General features: G+C 60.9%; 2 protein-coding genes across 2 annotated transcripts; both read right to left on the bottom strand.

The window, feature by feature from the left end:
- Positions 1 to 2,612: 2,612 nt before the first annotated feature.
- On the bottom strand, positions 2,613 to 4,048 carry FOXS1 (forkhead box S1). The gene has a single exon (XM_048321797.1). The coding sequence runs from the start codon at positions 4,008 to 4,010 to the stop codon at positions 2,664 to 2,666; it is 1,347 nt and encodes a 448-aa protein (XP_048177754.1). The 5' UTR covers positions 4,011 to 4,048; the 3' UTR covers positions 2,613 to 2,663.
- Positions 4,049 to 4,869: 821 nt separating this feature from the next.
- DUSP15 (dual specificity phosphatase 15) lies at positions 4,870 to 18,180 on the bottom strand. The gene is made up of 17 exons (XM_048322223.1): positions 17,968 to 18,180; positions 17,318 to 17,728; positions 15,741 to 15,774; positions 13,781 to 13,863; positions 13,286 to 13,335; positions 12,589 to 12,663; positions 11,952 to 12,123; positions 11,572 to 11,780; positions 11,107 to 11,183; positions 7,767 to 8,038; positions 7,117 to 7,306; positions 6,839 to 6,915; positions 6,523 to 6,628; positions 6,160 to 6,261; positions 5,682 to 6,077; positions 5,451 to 5,569; positions 4,870 to 5,337 (listed from the first exon to the last, which is right to left on the bottom strand). The coding sequence occupies exons 2-17, from the start codon at positions 17,336 to 17,338 to the stop codon at positions 5,197 to 5,199; spliced, it is 2,124 nt and encodes a 707-aa protein (XP_048178180.1). The 5' UTR covers positions 17,339 to 17,728; positions 17,968 to 18,180; the 3' UTR covers positions 4,870 to 5,196.
- Positions 18,181 to 19,922: the final 1,742 nt, after the last annotated feature.

Raw genomic sequence — 19,922 nt, 5'->3', positions numbered from 1 at the left:
GCCATGGGGCTTCCAGATGGACCATCAGCCCCGGACATTCCTGGCACCCTGAGCTGCTGTAGGGGATGTGTTCCTGAGCACAGCCCTGTGTGTGCACATCTGAGGCAGAGGGATGGACAGACACCAGCACATAACAGGGTGGGGGACCCCTACCCCACAGCCTGGTTTGGTTTCTCCAGCCTCCTCCTTCCTACCCTGGGACCCTACAGAGACACACACTGGGGCTGAATGAGTGGGGCCACATGGCTGACACCCATGGAAGTAGCCATGATCCCATCCTATGTTCCCAGCCAACAGGGCTCATGAGCCCCTGAAGCTGCTTGGAGTGGACAGGTCCCACTGGGGCCAATGGACAGGGCTGCTCCTGGTCCAGCACAGGCCACAGCAGCCAGTCCCATGCCTTATGTGCCGGGTCCTCATCACCCCTACGGATGAACAGGGCAGTCAGGGTGTGCACACGTGTCCTCAGCATCCATCCCCGGAGCCTGGAGCAGCACACACTCCCCCATGCACCCTGTTCCTGTGGCACCCACCCTGCCTGCAGAAACAAGGAGCCCCTCAGGCAGTGCAGGGAGGGAAGGGGAGTGGGCAGACCTCCAGCACTGGCACCTGGCAGCACCACCGACAGCAGCAGCAGGTTCACCCCATGACTGGGTGCAGCAGAGCCCCGGCCACGGCACAGCCCAGGATGGGAGCGGGCGAGCGGGCAGGGGGCCAGGCCACCCACAGCGAGCCGGGAGTGAGCCAGGAAGGAGGCAGAGCTGGGAGAACAGCGGGTCCATGACCGGCAGTCGGGGTGAGGGCGGGAAAGGGGAGCGCTGGGAGAGCACAGGGCTCTGATCTGCACCCCCGGGCAGTGCAGGCTGTGCAGGACAGGAGTCCCCATCCCCAGCAGCTGCTGCAGTTTGGGGGACAGTGGGATGCGCCACACTGCTCCCAGCACAGGGATCCCATATCGGGCACAGCATGGGGCTGGGGCCGTGTGTTCCCAGCTGGGGCCGTGTGTTCCCAGCCGGGGCGGGCGAAGGGCCTGGCCACGCTTCGTGGGAACCAGACGGCCCCTGGGCATGGCTGCGGCGTTTGCTTCCTCCCGCGCCCCCGGGGACCGTGCGAAGGAGGGGGTTGAGGTCAGCCGCTCTCGCCGCCGGCCGCTCCGGAGACGCCAGCATGATGTAGGCGCTCAAATATTGTTTTCCACTGGGTAGGGAAAAAAAAGGGAGAAAAGAGAGGCCCGGGGCTGAGTGGCGGCCCCCGATGATGAAGGGCGGCCCCCCCTGCCCTGCCCGGGGCTGGGACACAGCCATGGCCCAGCAGCAGCCGTCTGGGGGCTGGTAACAGAGCTGACGCGGCCGCGGTGCTCCCGGTCCCCGAGTGACGGCAGTGTCCCTCCGTGCCAGCACGGCCCCCGCAGAGACCCCCGACCCTGGCCAAACTGGAGTCCTGCTAGCCTTGGGGAGATGGGGGGACTTTGACACAAATTTGGTCCCCACATCAGCATGGAGAGCCCCAGCGAGCCCTGTGTCTATCCTAGGGCTGGCTGTGCCATGGGGCCTGGGTATTGCTGCTCCTGGGGAGATCCCTCTCCCATCCTGGGGTTGGCAGGATGGGGGGCACAAGCACAGCCCCCCACTTTGCCAGCATCACTCTGGCCCCACTTCAGTGCTCAGAGGTGCTGACTCGGGTGTCCCAGTGCTGTGTAGGAAGGGGATGGTGGCCAGATCCCATCCTAGGACTGTGTGAGGACCCTGACCACTCCAGTGTCCCCCAGCCTGGCCAGTTGGGACATGTCCCTGTGCCCAGCCCAGTGTCAACACTGGTGACTCAGCTGGTGCCTCTTCACTGGCAGCCACCCTGCATGATTCAGGTCGGAGGAATCCACTTTCCTGGCTGTTCCCATCAGAGCTGCAGCCCCTGGCACAGCCCATCTTTGGGGCTGCCCTGGTCTTGGAGTCTGCAGGGACTTGTTGGAATCCCAGCCAGGCACACTGGCACAGCCACAAGCAAGGACAGAGAGGGGAGGGAGCCCTGTCCCCTGTCTGTCGTCGTCCCCCCCCCCCCCCCATAGCAGAGCCTCCACACTGTGCCACAACCCCTGGTGCCTCCCCACAGTCTGCCTGGGGCAACACGGGTCCATTTGCAGGGCCACACACTGAGGCTGGTGCCACTTGTGCCACGTGTGACACCCTGTGCAAAGCCAGGAACTTGGAGGGGTCCCAGGCACAGGGAGGTGACAGTGGGGCTCCATTGCGGGATAACTTCTGCTGCAGCACATTCCCCTGACCCCAAGGGACAAAGTTCCCTCGCACTACCATGGGATGGCGCTTCAGGGGCTCCTGGCCCACATTGTGGCAGGACCTTGTCCCCAGCATCTCCCAGGGACACAAGACCTGGGTTGGGTGTAGGTGCCCTGACCCAGGCCATGCCCCGTCCCCGCATGGCCTCACCATCCAGTCAGTGATCACTGACAGAGGGACTGGTGGGGATGTGGGCTGTGCCAGGCCACCCTGGGGACACGTGTCCCCCAGCCAGCACCTGAGCTGGGGCTGAGGGTCCCCAGCTTGCCCCTGCCCACTGCCCACCTCGAATGGGGCACAGAGACCACAGAGGCAGCGTTGGGGAATGTGTTTTATTGGGTGCTGGGTGGTCCCAGGGTGGGTAGTCCCTCACTCGAAGAAGAACATGCCGGGTGTCCGATAGAGGCAGGGGGGCAGCCCCAGGGGGTAGCCATTGCCCCCCTGCAGCGGGATCGCGGTCCCCGGCCCCCATGGCTCCTTCTGTTCACCTGCCCGTGGCCCCATGGCCCCGAAGGGTGGCTGGCGGGGGGCGGCAGGGGCCGGGGGCGCCGCAGCCAGGAGATGCTCCAGCGCTGTGCTGCAGGGCCGCTCCTTCATGCAGAAGCTCAGCGCCTGCACCCGGCACTGGTAGCTGCTGCCCAGCGCCTCGGGGCCCGGCCGGCTGAAGGAGCCGAACACGGGCAGGTGGGGCTGCGTGTAGCCCTCTTCCGCCAGGAAGCAGGATGAGGGGGGCTTGCCCGTGCCGAGGAGGTTGCCAGGAAATGCAGGTGGCACCTGCCCGAATGGCTGACATGGCCCCAACCCAGGGGCAGCCAGCTCCTTGCCCTCCAGCTGCCCCGGGGGGGTGTCTGGGGTAGCCGGCGAGTCCTGCGGGGGGTCTCTGTGCTGGGTGGGCAGCAGAGCGGGCAGCAGGGCAGGGTGCTGGTGCTGGGCCGGGCGCTCGCTGGGCAATGGGTACTGACCTGGCCGGGGCAGCTGCAGCGCCGCCGGGAGCCCCCCGAAGACAGTCTCCTTGGGCGGGCGGCTCTCGGGGGGTGTGAAGAACGGCCCCTTGGGCTGTGGCATGTCCGGCAGGTACAGGCAGGGCTGCCTGGCCTTGGGCGGCTGACGCCGGGCACAGGGCTCAGCACACCCCGGCACCCCGGCACCCTCAGACAGAGAGGCAGGGCTCGGCAGGCGTCCTGCGGCCGACGGCGAGGTGTAGCCCCCCTCTGCCTTCCCCTCCTCAGGCAGCGGGGCAGCGGGCAGCCCTCGCGCCTGCTGTCTGGGGGTCTTCCCGCGCCCCTCGTCTCCCTCAGTGCCCGGTGCCTCCCGGAGGCCCCTCTTCCTGGTGAAGCGCCGGCGGCGCCGCAAGAAGCTGCCGTTCTCAAACATGTTGTAGCAGTCGGGGTCGAGGGTCCAGTAGTTGCCCTTTCCCGGCTTCTTGTCATCACGGGGCACTTTGACGAAGCACTCGTTGAGGGAGAGGTTGTGGCGGATGCTGTTCTGCCAGCCCTGCTTGTTCTCACGGTAGAAGGTGAAGCGGCCCATGATGTAGCGGTAGATGCCGCTGAGGGTGATGCGCTGCTCGGGCGCGCTCTGGATGGCCATGGTGATGAGGGCGATGTAGCTGTAAGGTGGCTTGGTGGCCTCGGCGCTGGGGAAGGCGCCGCCGGCCGGCTCAGGGGCCGGCGGGCTGCGCAGCGCCGCGTCGCCGACGGGGAGATCCGGCTGCATCCTCCCGGCCGGCCCCCGCCGTTCCAGCGCTGCCGCTGATCCCGCTCTGCCGCACGGCCCCAGCGCGGCCCGTTAAAACCCGCCGGCCGGAGAGGGGGCGGCGGGCCCCTCCTCTGAGGGGCCGCCCAGGGCGGAGCGGGGCTCTGCCGTCCAGCACTGGTCCCTGTGGACAGACGGACGGATGCGCCGCCAAGGCCTGCGGCCAGCGGCCAGTGGCCTCGGGGTTGGCACGGCCGCGGCAGCCCCAGGGCAGAGGCGGGCACAGCCCCAGGCTCCCCCAGCCCCTTTTCCCACGGAAGGTTCCCACGACCTGGTTCTCATCCTGTCCTGCTCACGGCGTGCAGCCGGGCTCCGGCTGGGCTGGAGCGGGGCTGAGTGAGGGATGTTGGCAGGACTGAGGGTGCTGCCTGCCTTCAGATGCCCACCTGCCCCCTGCTGACCGTAGTGCCTCAGCCCCTGCTCCCAGCCTGGGCCTGTGCTCTGTCCTGTGCCAGGTCTCTGCATTGTTCCCAAAACTCTGGGCGCAGCACGGGCCCCAGAAGCCCCATCACACCACTCATGAGGGGAAACTGAGGCACAGGTAGTGAGTGCCTTTAGGACAGGCTTCTGTGTTGCTGGGTCAGCAGAGCAGCTAACGGGCACCTCACTGCTGCCTTCACCCCTGCCAAGGGGCTGGGACAAGGGGCAGGACAGGTCTGGAGCCAGCGCTGGGGCAGGGGGTTGTCTCACGCTGTTTCCCTGTGGCTGGGGCTGAGCTGGCTTTGCCCACATGAGGCTCTGTCTGGCCCTCAGCTTCCCCAGCCACCCGTGCTCTGCTTGGACCAGCACCAGCCCCCCAAAACCAGAGCCAGCCCCCAACACCGATACAAAAACACAACCTTTATTTCTAAGGTTTGCTAATGGCGAGTCCTGGTAGCACAAGGTTCAAGGACAGAGCCAGGTCTGCTCCAGCTTGCTGAACAGGCACGCAAACAAATCCCACCTGGGGGACTCCTGGGGAATAAATACAGCAATCACAGGGGCAGCAGCATCTGCCCACCCCAGCTAACATCCATCCTTGTCTGGTCCCACACGCTGAGCACCCTGCACACTCTGCCTCGGGACATGCAGTTGGAGTGGTGCCGTGGGGATCAGAGCCTCCCACTCTGAGACTTTATGGCAACTGGGCTCTCTTCTCCCACCCAGCTCAGGGCTGGCAGAGCTGTTTGAGGACATGGAGAACGTGGCTGGAGGTGCCAGGGACGCAGGGCTGGGGGGAGTTGCAGAGCAGCGTCGGCCTCAAGCGCTGGGCGTGATGGAAGAGCTCCCGTGCAAACACCGGCTCCACCTGTGGAGGCACAGAATGATGGAGGATGGGCACAGGTCCGTGTCCCCACATCGCAATGGTCCCCATGCCTGGCTTGGGGGTACTCGGGGGTGCCAGCCCCAGTGGGTACTCACGTGAGCCATGATGAGCTTCTGGAAGGGGTGCCCAGCTCTGGTGGGGTATTCCTCCCCGAAGCACAAGTAGATCTGGTACTGGGGCATGAGCTGCCCGTTGCTCAGGTACTCCCGCACCTCTGCAAGACACCAACCCTGTCAGGGGACACGGGGTCCCCACAGCCCCCATCAGCCACACCAGGGCAGGACCTGCCCCTCTTCCTGAGAGCAGCAGGGACTCCCAGGACTTACGCTGTATGTACTGCTGTGTGTCCAGCAGCTTGTAGGTCTTCTCCCTCTCCAGCTTGTTGGGCCAGTTCTTGTGTGGGGCCAGTGGCCCATTCCAGTACACCCTGCCCTGGCACTGGCGCTTCATGAAGACCCCCTCAGGTGCTACCCACAGCAGCACCCCGCGCTCCAGGTGAGGCAGGAGTCGCTCCAGCACGTCGGTCATGCAGGCCACGTGGCCATGGCCGCTGAGCACCTGCGGTGGAGGGAACTTTATCTGCTCCATGCAGGAGGGGCCGTAGAGGTGCTCGCTGTCGGCCGGCACAGCGCTGGTGGTGATGCGGCAGCCCTCGGCCGTGCGGGTGGTCACCTCCTTCACCAGCACGTCACAGTAGTACAGGCGGATGTGGAGCCAGCAGTCTGGGGCAAGGGGGAGGTCAGTTCGTGGGCAGTCTGGCTTGGTGCAGCCACCCAAGGCACTGCCCGCCAGCGTGGCTCCTACCTGAATTGTTGACATCCTCCACAGGGAGGTAGGACTGGGGTCCAGGAAGAAGCTGGCCATGGGTTGGGTTCCAGCCATAGAAGACTCCCCTCACAAGGCACCCTGGACCAGGGCAGAGATGAGGTGGCGAAAGGACATGGGCAGTTACCCCAATGGCTCCCAGGCACTCTCCTGGCCCAAGGCCCTGGGCCCACACTTCCCACTGTGTTTGCTCATTATTGGGCCTCATTATATCCCCTAAGGGCATGGCTTTGCTGGGGTAGGGTGGGAGTCGTCAGCCCCTACCTCAATCCCTGCAGGATCCTGGCAGAAGTGTGTGCTCCCTGCCCCCAGCCTTATCCCACTGAGGGGGACCCTCCTCACCTCGCTCAGTCAGATGGGCAGAGAGCCGGGGCTGTGGAGACACGTGGGCAGTCTCCAGCACGTCCTTCTGGCTTTCCTCCTTCTTTGGACTCCCCACGATGCTGCCCTGGGGGGAGGAGCAGCTTTGGTGAGGGCTGAGCTGGCAGTGGGGGATCCTGAGCCAGCTCCTGCCTCTACCATGAACCAGCAGGTCCCCTGCCTGGGTCTGGCAGCTGCGTAGCACAGGGGACCCTCACCAATGCCCCGTGGGGCAGATGCAGGCAGTGTGCAAGCAGGGGAGCAGCTGATGGGTGAGGGGGGGATTTGAGGGTCCCACCTTCTCCCCTGCCTGGATGGCACAGGGCAGGCTCACCTGCTGGTCCTCACTGCGTGGGGACTGTGTGTCACTGTCCTCTGCAGAGAGCAAGAAAGAATGGATGAACCCCTGGCAAACGGCAGGAACAGCCCCAGGGAAGACAGCCGGCTTTCTGGGACACCCGGAGAGGAAGAGGAGCAGGGAGGAAGGGTAATGTCTGTGGGGCATGGGGCTTGTACGGGCATGGTTCAGGTATCAACCCCACATCTGGCATAGGAGGAGGGACGGCAGGGACATACCTGCATCACAGGTTCTGTCAGTCACGATCTGGTACACCTTGTAAGGCTCGGAGATGTCCAGCTGGCTCCGCTCGGGCACCTCCTGGAAGTCGGTGCTCTTGTTTAGGGCGCAGCGCAGCCGCGTCTTCCAGGTGGAGGGGTCAGCCTTGTCCGTCCCTTCGTGGTACTTCCCCTTGTAGACGGCCCAAGCCTGAGGGACGCAGGGTGCCCTGTGCTGTGGGGGCTGCCACAACCTGGCCCCCGGCTCGGCTGTCCAAGGGGGTCCACCGGAGCAAGAGTTCACCGGGGCTGAGGGGGCAGTGGGGAACGGGGGCTGTGTGTCCTGGGGGGCTGCGGGAAAGTGGCTGGCGCGGGGTCCAGGGGAGCACACGGATCTGGGCAGCCGGGAGCCCCGGGAGTGTGCACGGAGCTGGGCGCTGTGTCCCAGGGGTGCGCATGGAGCCAAGTCCTAGCGCTGCGCACAGAGTGCCCTGTAAGGTGCACATGGAGCTCGGCTGCACGGAGCTGGGTGAGGAATTCCGGGATGCGCACGGAGCTGGGCAGTGGGGAGCCCAGGGCAATGGGGAGCCCCGGGAGTGCACACGGAGCCCGGGGGTCAGTCCCACGGGCGCTCCCAGGGCCGGGTGGGGGCTGTGGGGAGCCCAGGGTACCTTGAAGAGCGCAGCATCCTCCTGCTGCCGGTAATCCTGCTTGGCTGCGTGCTTCCAGGGGATGCGGAAGAGCGTGCGGTGCCGGTTCTCCCAGCGCAGCCCCGGGTACCGGCCGCTGTCGATCTGCGCGATCAGCCACTCCTTCAGCCGCATGGGCGCCCCCGGCTCCGCCATCGCGGCCCGGCGGCGAAACCGAAAGCGGCTCCGGCTTTCACTTTCCCTTTCCTGGCCCATGCCGCCGGCTCTGGCTGCCCCACGGCGGAGGGGACGGTCTTAAAGGTTTTTTTCTGCTCCACTTTTCCCCGCGCAGCAGCGTCAGACATCCGTGTTCAGGAAAAAGTGATGTCGTAATTGAAGGTTACAGCACTGCCAACAGCCGGAGCTGGTGCCTCCGGGAGGGACCCCCAGCAAAGGCATCCCCGAGGTTTCAGAACCTCACAATGTGCGCACCCATGTACACCAATGGTGATTTTAGGCTCTTCCCTTTGTTCATTGGCTCCTGCGGAGCCTCTGGGTGATCGACCCGCACCCCGGGACGTGCCCTTTGTTAGGCAAAGGGGGGGCGCCCATTCCCGGCTCTTGCCTGGGGCTCCAGCCTTTTCCTGCCGTGCAGAACACAATGTGCAGCTCGCACTGATAATTTACATACCGAGAGACCTGCACGAAGTGTATTTCTTAACACAGGAAGCCTGCACTCGCGGGACAGGGGCAGGCACATTGCATCAACGGGAGAGGGGACAAGGTACCAGAAGGCACGCGGAACTCTCCTGCACCCCTCCCAAGAGCTTCCCCTAAAACTGTCAGGACTCCCACACGCTCCCCAAAGGCAACAAGGGACCCTACTCCCTTGTCTTCCTGATTTGGGGACCCGGACATGTCCCAGCCCCAGGGGCTTTGTCCTCCCGTGGGACCAGCTGCTCACTCCATGGGTGTGGGGAGCTGCGGGGAGCTGCGGGAACAGCACGGGGTTTCCAGGGTGGTGTGTACAGTCACATGTCCCCATACCTCATATCTCAAATCTCTCCTCTGCTCTAATGCTCACATCTGCCTCGTGGGGCTCTGGTGCTGAGTCGAACGGGAAACGGGTGGGAAGGGCGGATGAGCTGTGCCAAGGGCTGCCGGGACCGGGATGAGAGCCTGCCACATCCTGCACCAGCTCCCTACTGGCCCCCAGCAGGGCAGGGGCTGGGTCACTGGGCCACCCTGAGGTGACACTGGTGTTGGTTCCTCCATCACTGCTGCAGAGCCCCATGTTGCTGTGCAGGGAAACCCAGCTCCTCTGCCGGGCTGCTGCCCCCCAAGTCTCCTTTTGCAGTCCCCCAGGTCTCCTTTTCTGCTCTGAGTCAGAGAAAGTCACCTCTCGCCGAGAGGAGAAGTGAAGTGCCTGAGAGCTGCTGGGGCTGCAAAGTCTCCAAATGAATAATCAGTGGCAGAGAGCCAAGTCTTGGGCTTTCCCAGAGGATGTGAGGACAGGGAACAGCCACGTGGCACAGAGGGCACATGGGGCCACACGGGGTGTACGAACGAGCCCAGCTGGCAGGGGTTTTCTCTCCTTACTGAGCCTGTCCGGGACCCCTTTGTTGCAAAGTGAAGACCAGGCACCCCCTGTGCCCCCCATCTGGGCGAGCTGTGGGGCCACATTCTGGGAAAAGGGCCTGGGACTGACCAACAGAGGATCCACATCAGCCCTTTCTGCCTTGGGAAGCAGAGAGATGGCAAGGAGTCACTGCACAGCCTCCCAGTGGCTTGCACTGATTACATCCAAGGCCGGGAGATAATCGCAGCCGCCGGCTCCTTTGTCAGCCCCAGCCTGGCAGGATAAGTTTTATCGGCCGGCCGGGGATTTCATGTGGCGTTGCAGCCGCCTGATGACGCAGGACCCGGGGGATCTGATTACCCGGGCATCAGTGAGGATACTCAGCAGCCAGATTCCCCACTGGATTCCTCACCGCGCTTCTCCCTGCACAGGGAAGCTGAAGCTGCCTAACCCTTAAACTTTTCATGCCAAAATGAGCTTCAAAAGGAGTCAAACATTAACTCATAGCTAACCCTGCCCTTGCCCGGGTTTTTCCAAGCTGCACCAACCAGATCTGCCAAAATAAATACATTTTGCTGTGCTGTGAAGCTGAGCTGGAGGGGCCAGGGCCCCGTGTGATTTATGGTGGGAACAGGGGAATGAATCCCTGGGTGTAAACACCTTGGTATAGGGTGTCCCAGTGTGAGGGGGTGCAGCTGTGCATGGGGCACGTGTCCATCCTGGGTGCATGGTCCTGGGCCGCGGGGCTACCACCCTGCTGGGTGCTGGGGGGCCAAAGGGTGCTGGAGAGCCTGGCGTGGGGGCGAGGGCGTGGGGAGAGCACCCTGGAAGGAACTGGGAGGAGAGTGGGATCCCACAGTGGATGGTGCAGGAGCAGTGAAGGATGACGCACCCCTGGTTGTTCAGTTTGCTCAGTATCTACCCAGAGAGGCTGGAGCTCCCAGTCTGCCTCAGTCACCCCAAGACAGCACCCAGCCCAGCAGGCAGATGTTGGCAGCAGGAAGGAGCCCTGGTCTTGAAGCTTTGTCTCCTGGGGGACCCCTTCCCCCTAGGAGAGTGGTGGCAGGGATGAGGGGGACCCTAGAAACATGCTCTGAGTCCCAACAGGGACAATGCTGATGACCCAGCTGGGCATCCTCAGAATCTTTCCCACCTGGAACTCTGCTCCAGGAAAAGGTGCAAATGGGACAAGTCTGGGACTTGTGATACTCGGCTGGTGCCAGGCTCCCAGTACTCCCAGCAGCTGGAGCCAGCAGTCTCCTGGACCTGGTGCTCCTGGATCCAGTGATTGGAGAGGCTACAGTGAAACAGGTTCCAGGTGAGCTCCCATCTGCTGCTCCCAACCTCTCCTGGAGCAGAACTTGTCCCCAGAGAGCCCTGCCCTGCCACTCACATTTCCAGCCTCCCTTGTCACCTTCCCACAAGGCAGGAGGGTGAGCCCTGTCCAGGCATGCCAGTGTCCCCAGCCCACTCCAGAGAGTGGCCAGCAGCAGCTCCAGACCTGTCCCGTGCTGGCACCTTCCCCCTTGGCACCCCCGTTTCAACCTGGCCATCACAGGGGAGTCAGACCACAGAGAAGGGTGTTTATTACTGGGGGACATAGAAAGTCTTTAAGCAAAATGGCTTAAGGCTCTGCTCTAGTGAGGTCTGGCCAGGTTAAATGCTTGGTTCCCACCTGTTACAGATTGTGCCCTGGATGGGTGGGAATGGGTTGCAATGGATTCCTAAAGCTACAGTGCTTGCTCAGGGCTTGTGCTTGGCCAGTCTGGAGCTGGACCCTTGCCTGGGAGCCTGTGGCATTACCTGCTGGTACACTGCTGTGTCGCTGCTCCCCAGCCACCTGGATGCTGGGAGCTTGTGCTGCTGGTGGGAAAACCGCTCTGAGGGGAGCACTGGTTCTCCCGTGCACCCTGAGGCCCATGCAGTGGGTACCCAAGTGCTACACCTGGCAACACCTGGGTACTGGCTTGTGGCAGAAGAGACTCCGTGTTCTGCCCCAAAAAGGAGCCCGCAGCGACCCAGGGGCAGAGACCAACATCCCCAGCACACCAGATGTGAAGAGGATGAGCCCAGCATGTGCTGCAAAGCCCAACAGTGTCCATGAAACCTGCCCAGAGAGAGGGTGGCACATTCCCACCCCAGAAGAGAAGAAGGAGCTGGGCTTTGTGCAGGTTTCTGCCCACTGCTCCCTGTCCCACTGTGTTGCATCTCCTTCCTCTCTCCCAGGCTGTTGGGTGATTCTCACTGCTCTCCCTTGACTTGGGTCACTTCAGACAAGCCGGGATGCAGGAGAAAGTCCTCTTCACCCGCAGCAGGAAGGGACTTGTGCTCCTCATGTCTCTGGCTCTTGGGACCAGTCCTTGCACAGCTCCCTCTGTCCTGGATGTTCCTTCTCTCCCTGCTGGCAGCAAGGCCTTTATTTCTTCCTCGTCATTGAAAGGGGACATCCCATACCTCTGCTTCAGGTGCCTGCGGACCTGGGGAAGGAGCAAGAAGTAAAATAAGGAGCTGGTTTACAAGGGCAGGTCCAAGCCTGCCAGCAAGGGGAGCAGGGAAGAAACTGAGTCCCCTCAGGACTTGTCCTTGCTCTGAGACCCATGGCAGGCTCAGCCACGGAGCAGAGCACAGGTGGCAGAGGCTTGTCCCACCTTGCGGGCTGCACTGCCACCGAACTCAGACAGCTGCTGCCTGAAGCCGGGGTTGGGGTTGGCGACGGGCCGGATGGTTCGGATGGCATCCAGCACCTCCTGGCAGCTCAGCTCCGTGACAACCATGACATAGGCAACGACCACGGTGGTACTGCGGGAGATGCCAGCAAGGCTGGCAAGGGAAAGTGCAGAAGGGCTGGGGTTAGTGGCACACCCTGACCCCATGCTTGCCTCTTCCTCCACCCCTTTCCCTCAGATATTTCAGTTCTTCTTTTCCAAGGACTTGCTCTCCCAGAGGCCTGAGCCCTTCCAAGGTCCTGGCCATCAGTGCCTATAAATACCCACTCCTCTCCAGGGAATGGGAACAGCAGCCACTGCCTGGCTGCCTGCCCCAAACTCCCGCTCATCCCGCGCACTCAGCTGCAGCAAAAAGCTGCCCCGGCTCCAGGACTGCCTGAATCCCACTGGATTTGAGTCACAAGCCGCAGCCAAGGGTGGATCCTGGGTGGATCTATTGGCACAGAGCCCTCTGGCACAGGCTGGCTCTGATCAGGGGTTGCAGCTAAAGTGAGGGGCTGGGGGCTGTATCTGCTGAGCTGGGGGGACACAGCAATGGGGACAGGGGAAGAAGCATTACCAGTGGACAAGGCAGTTCCCTCCATGCAGGCGACACTGGTGGATAAAACTGATGCATTCCTTGAAGTGCCTCTTGCTAGCAGGAAAAATAAACCAGACAGAATAAGAACTTCAGGGGTGGAACAGCATTTTTAGCTACAGGCAGAGCAGCCCTGCATGTTTGAGTTGTTTTAGGGGATCTGCCAGCCACTGCTGAGACCTGAGAAGCTCAGTGCTGTTTGCTCCCAAGGAAAGGTGGACTTGCCAGCTCATTCTGTGCTGGGGACACAGAGGGGGACACTGTGCTGGGGATGCACAGGACTGCCCTGTGACTTGTGTGACTCATGCTGGGGCAGTGGGATGACGGCTGCTCGTGCCTCCAGCCATGCCTGTGCCCTCAGCTGGCTCCACAACCTTTATGTGTTCTCCCCTCTCCAGACACCTCCCAGGGGGATGCTTGCTGCTCTTCTCCATGGGTGCTGCAGAGTGGCTGCCCCTCGCCCCACCCCAGGGCTCATACCCTCACAGCAGTCACTGAACAGGGATGCTGTTGGGGTCCAGAGGTGGTCCCCTGCACTGTGGCATCACATCTCCAGCCTGTAGGTTGCTGTGCTTGAGGAGCTGGAGGCAGCACATTGAGGGCTTGAGAAGCTGTGAGCCCTCACCTCTGGTTGCCCTCCTGCCTCCCCGCACATCCCCAGCAACCCCAGGGTACTCACATATTGGCTTCAGGGGTGTCAGGCAGGGGGATGCGGAGGTAGGTAATGTCCTGGAAGACAGAATAGGAAGAGGGAGAAGCTCAGGCACTGCAGCCAGGGTGTCATACATGGTCAGAGTGGAGCTGGCAGTGCCTTTGCTTCTCGCCCACAGCTGCCTGCAGGGTTTTGCTCCCCCCACACAGCACCCCCCTGCATGGGGGGATGGGGCCACCCTCTCTCTGGAGTGAAGGGCAGGGCAAGGGGAGACCAGCAACTCGTGGGAGGGGATGGGAAACAAGAGGAGTCTGGAGAGCTGGAAATTGTTTCCTGTCAGCGTTCAAGGACGGGTTATAGCCACAAGACAGCCAGTTTCCCATGCCGGGGGCCACCCAGCTCCTCTGGGATCTGTGACCAAGGAGAGGTGTACATGCCATGGGATGCTCAGAGGGGGAAGGAAGATGCAGCATGGAAGGAGCTGCAGGAATCTACACGGTGACTTCTGATGCAGGACCCTACCTTCAGCAAGGGCTGGGGGGATTCATGGATCGAAACAATGTGGGTGATCTTGTTCCGGCTTAGCTGCTCCAGGTCTTTGGCATCTGAAGGATAAAACTAGATATCAACGTGTATTCATTTCCTACCCTTCTCTTCCCACAGTGCTCCCACCCTGCTTCTACAGCCAGCCAGCACAGAGAGCCTTGCTCCAGCAGATCAACTGCATCCCACCCCCACATGCAGCAGTGCAGACATGAGCAAACATGGAAACCTGGAATGCCAATCCCATGATCCCAAACCAGAGGCCTCTCCCTGATCCCTCGTCCTTGCTGCTCATGCTGATTGAACGCACAGAAACGCTCTGAATCAGCAGGCAGTGTCCCTCCTGCCTGTACTTGTCCCCACTTGGGAGGAGACCTGTGCCCTGCCCACACCTCCTTGAGCAGACACATACGTAGCACCCGGACTTGCTGCAGCCTGAGAGATCTGCTTTATCTTGTGAACTATTGAAGTGGAGTTGCAGCAATTTATATCAACTCTAATTTTCTGTAGAAAACACCTGGGCAGTGACTTGCAGTCTTCTCTGCAGCTGTGTGGACAGAAACGGGGTGTCCTTGGCTGTTTGGGGCAATGCCCTGCCTCTCACCAATTCTTCAGCATTCTGGCTGTGATCCTGGCCTCTGGTCTAGCACAGCAGTTGTTGCACAGGGAGGGGAGCGTGCTTGTCTTGCTGAGCAGCTTCCGAGTGTCTCCCTTTCATGCCACAACCAGCAGATGCTGCAAACGCAGCCAGAGAGGAGGGGAAACATTTCCCCATCTCATTCGGTGTAAAACCTTGGCTCAGGAATCCAGCCCGTGATGTGCTAATGGCATGATGTGAATTTTAATAGGAGTGAGTCTCAAGGGAAATGCCCTGCAGGGGAGCTGCGCTCTGTGTGGGGAGGGAGATGGGGACTCTTGGGGGACTCACAAAGCACCCGCTACTTTCCCATCTGCCTTGGAAGGCAGTGACAGCAAGGGGTGACACTGGAATCAAGGCTTACCAGGGCTGAAAAAGGTTCCAGTTGGAGAAAATGTCTCTGTGAGCTTAATGTTGCAGGCCTAGAATCTTGTTGTCACCCTGGATTGCCTGGCAGAGTGATAAGGGATGTTTGGATGGCATCAGGCCTAGGCCCCACAGCAGAGGCTGGTCACAGGAACCCCCCTGATGAAACTGGCAGCTGGGTGCCCTTGTCCCTCCGTTCCCAGCAAGCCACAGCCCACCCAGCCCAACCCAAAGTGCTCCATGGGGCACTGGAAGGACAGGGCTGCCACTCCAGTGACATTTCCTTAACAATTCACACCAGTGGTTTTAAATTTCCACAGCACTTACAGAAGGAACCAAGCTCACAAAGGAGCCATCAAGGAGGCAGGAGTACTCATAAATGCTGGTTTGTCATGGCAGATGCCAACACTTGGTCATTAACTATCCCCTGACAATGAAAACCCCTTAAAATAGTGACTTGGTGTAAGAAGGGGTGACTGCCTCTGGGAAATTCCCTCCTGAGGGTGGGCAGCCCCCTCTGGCATCTTCTACAGCTGCAAAACTGGGGAGCATCACCCTGAAGTGCCCCAGTCCTGCTCCCTTGCATCCGTGTGGCACCACCAGCTCCTCTGCTCCTGGCACAGGATCCATATTCCTTCCTTGGTTCCTTTCCCCCACATATCTCAAGAGCTCAGGGCAGCTGTTAAATAAGGAAACCATGCAAAGGCAGGGGGTCTCTGCCTTGCTTTTCCCGCAGTGCCTTCACTCCCACTACTGCCAACCCAAACTGGGTGAGAGAGCAGAGCAGGCCATGGGTGCAGGCAGAGCAGTAGGCGCAGGCAGGGTGGTGGGTGCAGGCAGGATGTCAGGCAGCGTTTGCAGGCAGGGAGACACCAACTCAAGCAAACCCCACTTCCCAGCTGGAGAACATCTCTGCAGCAGCTAGGTTCCACTTACCAACAAAGTTCCCAAGGTAGAGGCCGGGAAGGATCTGTGGGACACAAGGGAAAGTGGCAGTGTGAGCAGTGACCTTGTGCTGTGGTACCACTGTGGGACCCACGCTGGGAAGCAGTGACCTTGGTTGGAGGGGCCAAAGTCCTGGCATTGACATGACCATCACCAGCCCCAGGGCAGGAATGGTGCCAGTGCAGCTGGACCTGTGCATTCCCAGGGCTGCTGCTGCACTGGCACTCAGGATGTGGGGCTGGATGTAGCCCCGGCACCTGCAACAACCTGGCACTGCACTCTCAGGGGTGCTGGGAGCCAGACACAGCTTTATTATGCTCCTCTTGTTTATCATCAATAAATCTTTCGTTGGGGTTTATTACCTGAGCTCAGCAAGTTGCACATACACCTTTGTACAGCCTTGGACTATACTCGTGACCCGTGGAAGCCCTGCTGCCTGAGGGACGGGAAAGCAACAGGCACAGAGAAGCTTGCAGGGGATGTGGTTATCCCCCTCCCAGCCCCAAGCTCTGCTCCCCTCACTCTGCACTGCAGGAAGCCCATTTCTCACAGTCCAGGCACAGATTGCTCTGGACACCGTGCTTTCAGCTCATTTCTCCTGGGAAATTCCACTTCTCATGATGAAAAGATAATTACTTGACAAGGCCCCTGTTAACAGCACTGCAGATGCAGAACACCTTGCAAACCTTCTCAGCCAGAGCTATTTTATATTCTCCCTCACTCACTGCCTGGGCAGTGAGTTCAATCCTGTATCCAGCCAGTTCTCCACCAGCTTCTCCCTGCAGCAATATTTGGTGCCCTGGGCAGGTGGAGGTGATTTTCACCAGCACAGCTGGACTCACACTTGTCTCACTGCTCACATTTGGAAACGCTTCCCTCGATTGAACAGCTTAAAGAAGGGGGGTTTTTTTGTGATTCCTGCGATTTTAGATCAATTTCCTATCGACGGGGGGCCTTTAACTCACAGCTGCGGCACTGAGAGGAGCGGGTGGGAGAGCGCTAGTTAGCAAGGGCAGCTCCCAAGGGCAGGACACTGAACCATGAATAAACAGCATGTGCCTGTCCCCAGCACCCTGCTGACCCGATCCTCAGAGGAAAAAACGGGGCAGCATATAAATAAAATAGTGCCCATCCCCTCTGCCCCGTGATGCTGAGCCCCATGCCCAGCTCAGGCCCGCTGAGCACGGGATACGAGACCAGCAGACTCGGGGTCATACAGGGCTCCCAGCGTGTGCTTGGCGCTAGTTCCTTGGGATTAAAGGTGTTGGGAAAGGTTCCCCCCTTCCTTGAAGGAACTCGCTGTGACCCCTGCCCTCCACACCCCCCTAGCAGCTGTCGGGACGAGTCCCAGCGCAGCGTCCCTGCCTGTTTCACCTCCGGTTTGCTCTGCCGGCAGATAAACAAACTGCCTGAGAGCCGAGCCCTGTGCCGGATCCAGTGCCGGCAGGTGAAACGTCGCTTGGCACGGCAGAGGCAGCTGCCAGGTAAGGGTCTCCCACCTCCGGCACCGGACGAGCCGCCCGGGCATGGCCGAACTGCAGAGCAGCCGCCCCAGCGCTCCCCGTTACCTGGCTCATGCCGTTCCCCATGGCCGACGGCGGGCGCCGGGGGTGGGGACGGGGCGCGAGTGTCCTTGTCCCCAATGCTGCCGTCTTCCCCGTCCCCGGCCGCAGCTGCCGTCCCCGCTGCCTGGTCGGGTTCCCGTCATGAAGTGCTTGGCTCCCCCGGGATCGCTGCTCGTTCCCAGAGCGGCGAGGCCGAGCCGGTGGCTGTGCCGGGCCAGAGGGGATCGCTGCCGCCGTCCTCCGCGGCTCCTGCCGAGGCCCTTCCCCTGCTGCTCCGGCGCTGCCGCGCACCGGCTGCTGCCTGGCCGGGAGCAGACAAAGGAGGAGAAACTCCCCCCCTGCGCCGTGGCGTGGGAGCACGGGGCCGCGCTGGCTGCTGCCTGTCGCCGCTGCCCGCGGCCGCACAAGGCTGCACTGTTGGGAGAAGAACAAAACCTTTGTCCTGCTCCATCAAGGAAGGTCTGTGCGCCCACGCGGCGAAGCGCCCCGGCAGCACGCCCACCCCTGCATGCACCATACCTATCCCTGCCCTGCCCGCAGCGTGTCCACCCCTGCTCGCACCGCGCCCACCCTGCCCGCTCCGTGCCCATCCCTGCCTCCATCACACCTCCCCATGCCCTACCCGCTCCAAGCCCACCCCTTCCCGTGCCCACCTGCAGCCAGGTGCCACTGGATCCCTGCCCTGCCCGGTGGGCTGCGGGAGCGTCCTGAGGACTCCGCAGAGCCGCAGGATGGGCAGCGCCAGCGAGGACCAGGGCTGAGGGGTTCCGCACCAGTGCCTGTCCCCGCCAGCCCGCAGGGAGGGTGAGGGCGGGGGGTCCCGGGGAGTCGGGACAGGGCGGGGGGATCGGCCCGGGGGCTGTGGGGAGCCGTGTGGGGGTGCGGGTGCCGAGAGCGCCCCCTGGCGCGCAGCCGCGCCGTTGCCATGGGGACGGGCGCGTGCTCCGGCCGCCCTCACAGGAGGGCGGGGGTCGCGGCCCGGCCCGGCCCGGCTCCGAGCGCGGCCCGGAGGGTTCCCGGTTCTGTATCCCAACTCCTGCACATCCCCGGCGCAGCATGTTAAGCCCCATACACTCCATGTGCAGGGCAAGGACCTCCCACCGTGTATGGGGAGTATGGTTGGTATTTATGGGCAGGTTCAGATGCTGCAGGTATAATAGAATTAATTCGGTTGGAAAAGACTTCTGAGATCATGGAGTCCAACCTATGACCGAACACCACCTTGTCGACCAGGACACTGGGTGCCACTCCAGTCTTTCCTTAAGCACCTCCAGGGAGGGCGATTGCACCAGCTGCCTGGGCAGCCCATTCCAATGTATAAACACCTACAGCCCTTTCCCCTCCTGGGCCATATCTCCTGCAGCACAGCAGCTAAGTGGGATTTGATCCCACTGGGGAGCCTTAGCCCTCACCAGGTGTGACATTTGAGCAGCCTGGTCTAGTGGAAGCTGTCCCTGCCCATGGCAAGGGGGTGGAATGGGATGAGCTTTTAAGGTTCCTCCCAACTCAAACTAGTCTGTGACTCTATGAAGGGAGGTTGAAGGTGGATCGTAACACTGGGTTGACCAGTGGTGGTTGAGGAGTGCTGTGGCTGAGCTGCTGCAAGGGTCACTGTGAGCAGTTGTCTGCCCCTGGAGAGGGGGGTGCTGGCTGCATAGGAAAGCTACAGTAAGAATGGTAGAACATGGATTGTAAGATTTGCTCTGTTCGAGCTCCCAGTGCTCATGCAGAGAGACAGAAAATTGAAACTGATCCTCTTCGTCCACAAAGAAAAAGCAGGTCTCAGTGGTATCCATATTTATTTATTTTTCCTCTCAGAATATGTGGTGCAGTTGATCCCCAGAAGCTTCTCAAGGGCAATTAAAACAAGTCATACTGTGGGAGCATTTGTTGTGCTGAATCTTGTATTTCTCTTTCTACCCAGCTGAGTCAGAACAGCTGCTTAGCAAAGGATCTGAAGAGGTTTCGGAAGCAATTAGAAAGGGAAGCGGGAAAGCCTGAGGCAAGAAAATGTGCCTTTATTCTGAAGACCCTCAAAATGCCTTCAGAGTACTATTTGTTTGTGGAAGAATTTTGCAAGAATCCTGGCATCACTTGGGTTATGAAACTGGTAAGTGTGTGCTCTCCCAAAGAAAGTGAGAGATGAATGAATGCCTTCATTCTTCAGAGGGAGAGGAAAATATGCAGGAAACCCACGGGAAGAATTGGGCAGAGGAAGGTGACATGGAGCAGCAGCGCTCCTGGCCAGGTTCCTGATCAACATGTACCATTGAAACGCTGCTTCTTGTGTAAGAGTTTATTTCAGCGGCCGAAAGTCAGCTCAGTTTATTTGCAGAGCCAAAGTTAACTCGGTGGTGAAGGTATAAAGTGCAGAGCTCTGTGTGGAGGAACAGACTGTTCTCCCAGGGGTTCTGGCTGTGGGGTTATGGTTGAGTTCATGCTCTGAAAACTTTCAGTTCAGCTGCAGGTGTGCAAGAAGGTGTGTGTGTGTGTGTGTGTGTGTGTGTGTGTGTGCAGGGCAGGTGGCTAATTGGGCTTCTGGTTAATGAGCATTAGGGCAGCCCCCAAAGACGGAGCTGTGAAAACATCTGCTTGGATTTAGGGCAAT

This window comes from Corvus hawaiiensis, chromosome 17 (genome assembly GCF_020740725.1).
Source record: "Corvus hawaiiensis isolate bCorHaw1 chromosome 17, bCorHaw1.pri.cur, whole genome shotgun sequence".
Classification (NCBI taxonomy): domain Eukaryota; kingdom Metazoa; phylum Chordata; class Aves; order Passeriformes; family Corvidae; genus Corvus; species Corvus hawaiiensis.
This window is presented reverse-complemented; position numbering and strand designations above follow the sequence as displayed.